Source organism: Opisthorchis viverrini (genome assembly GCF_000715545.1).
Source record: "Opisthorchis viverrini unplaced genomic scaffold opera_v5_9827, whole genome shotgun sequence".
NCBI lineage: Eukaryota > Metazoa > Platyhelminthes > Trematoda > Opisthorchiida > Opisthorchiidae > Opisthorchis > Opisthorchis viverrini.
Window position 1 is genome coordinate 1 of NW_008763811.1, and position 535 is coordinate 535.

A 535-nucleotide genomic window follows, 5' to 3' on the forward strand; every position below is an offset into this window, starting at 1 on the left:
CACAAATTCGAAACAATGGCCACAGCCGATTCAAGTTTTCATTGATGGACGAAAGCTGTAGATGAGCACTGAGGAACATGAATGATCGTGTGAACACATGCGTCATAAAATGCGTCGAGATGTCGCAGGCAATGCAACAAGAGGCAATTGCAGTCTCCACAACCGCTCTACAGGAATACAACATTGAAAAGGATGTTGCCAAGTACATCAAGAAGGAAGTGAGTCCGCCATTCCGAGCTCTAGCTGCAATCTGTAGTTTGATAAACGATATGGTCCCCCTTGGCACTGCATTGTAGGTCGGAACTATGGAAGTTACGTCACGCATGAGATGAATCATTTCATTTATTTCTACTTAGGTCGAACTGCTGTTCTTCTATTCCGATCCGGATGACTCATCAATGCAGCGTGCATGCAGAAACTACCGGCGTTCTCTTTGTTTGGCTTATATGAGCATATTTTTTGTTGAGCTGTTGAGTTTATCCTGCACAGCACGTGACTTTCCCATGACGTTTGTCCTGGTGACTCCCACACCATT

The 535-nt window shown here is 44.9% G+C and overlaps 1 protein-coding gene across 1 annotated transcript; it reads left to right on the forward strand.

Annotated features, from left to right (window-relative positions):
• Positions 1-77: 77 nt before the first annotated feature.
• On the forward strand, positions 78-518 carry T265_16263 (hypothetical protein; the record flags this gene model as incomplete). Its single annotated transcript, XM_009179842.1, has 2 exons — positions 78-218; positions 357-518. Coding segments are annotated over 2 exons (303 nt in total), but the record flags the coding sequence as incomplete, so codon positions are not given.
• Between the last annotated feature and the right edge of the window lie 17 nt (positions 519-535).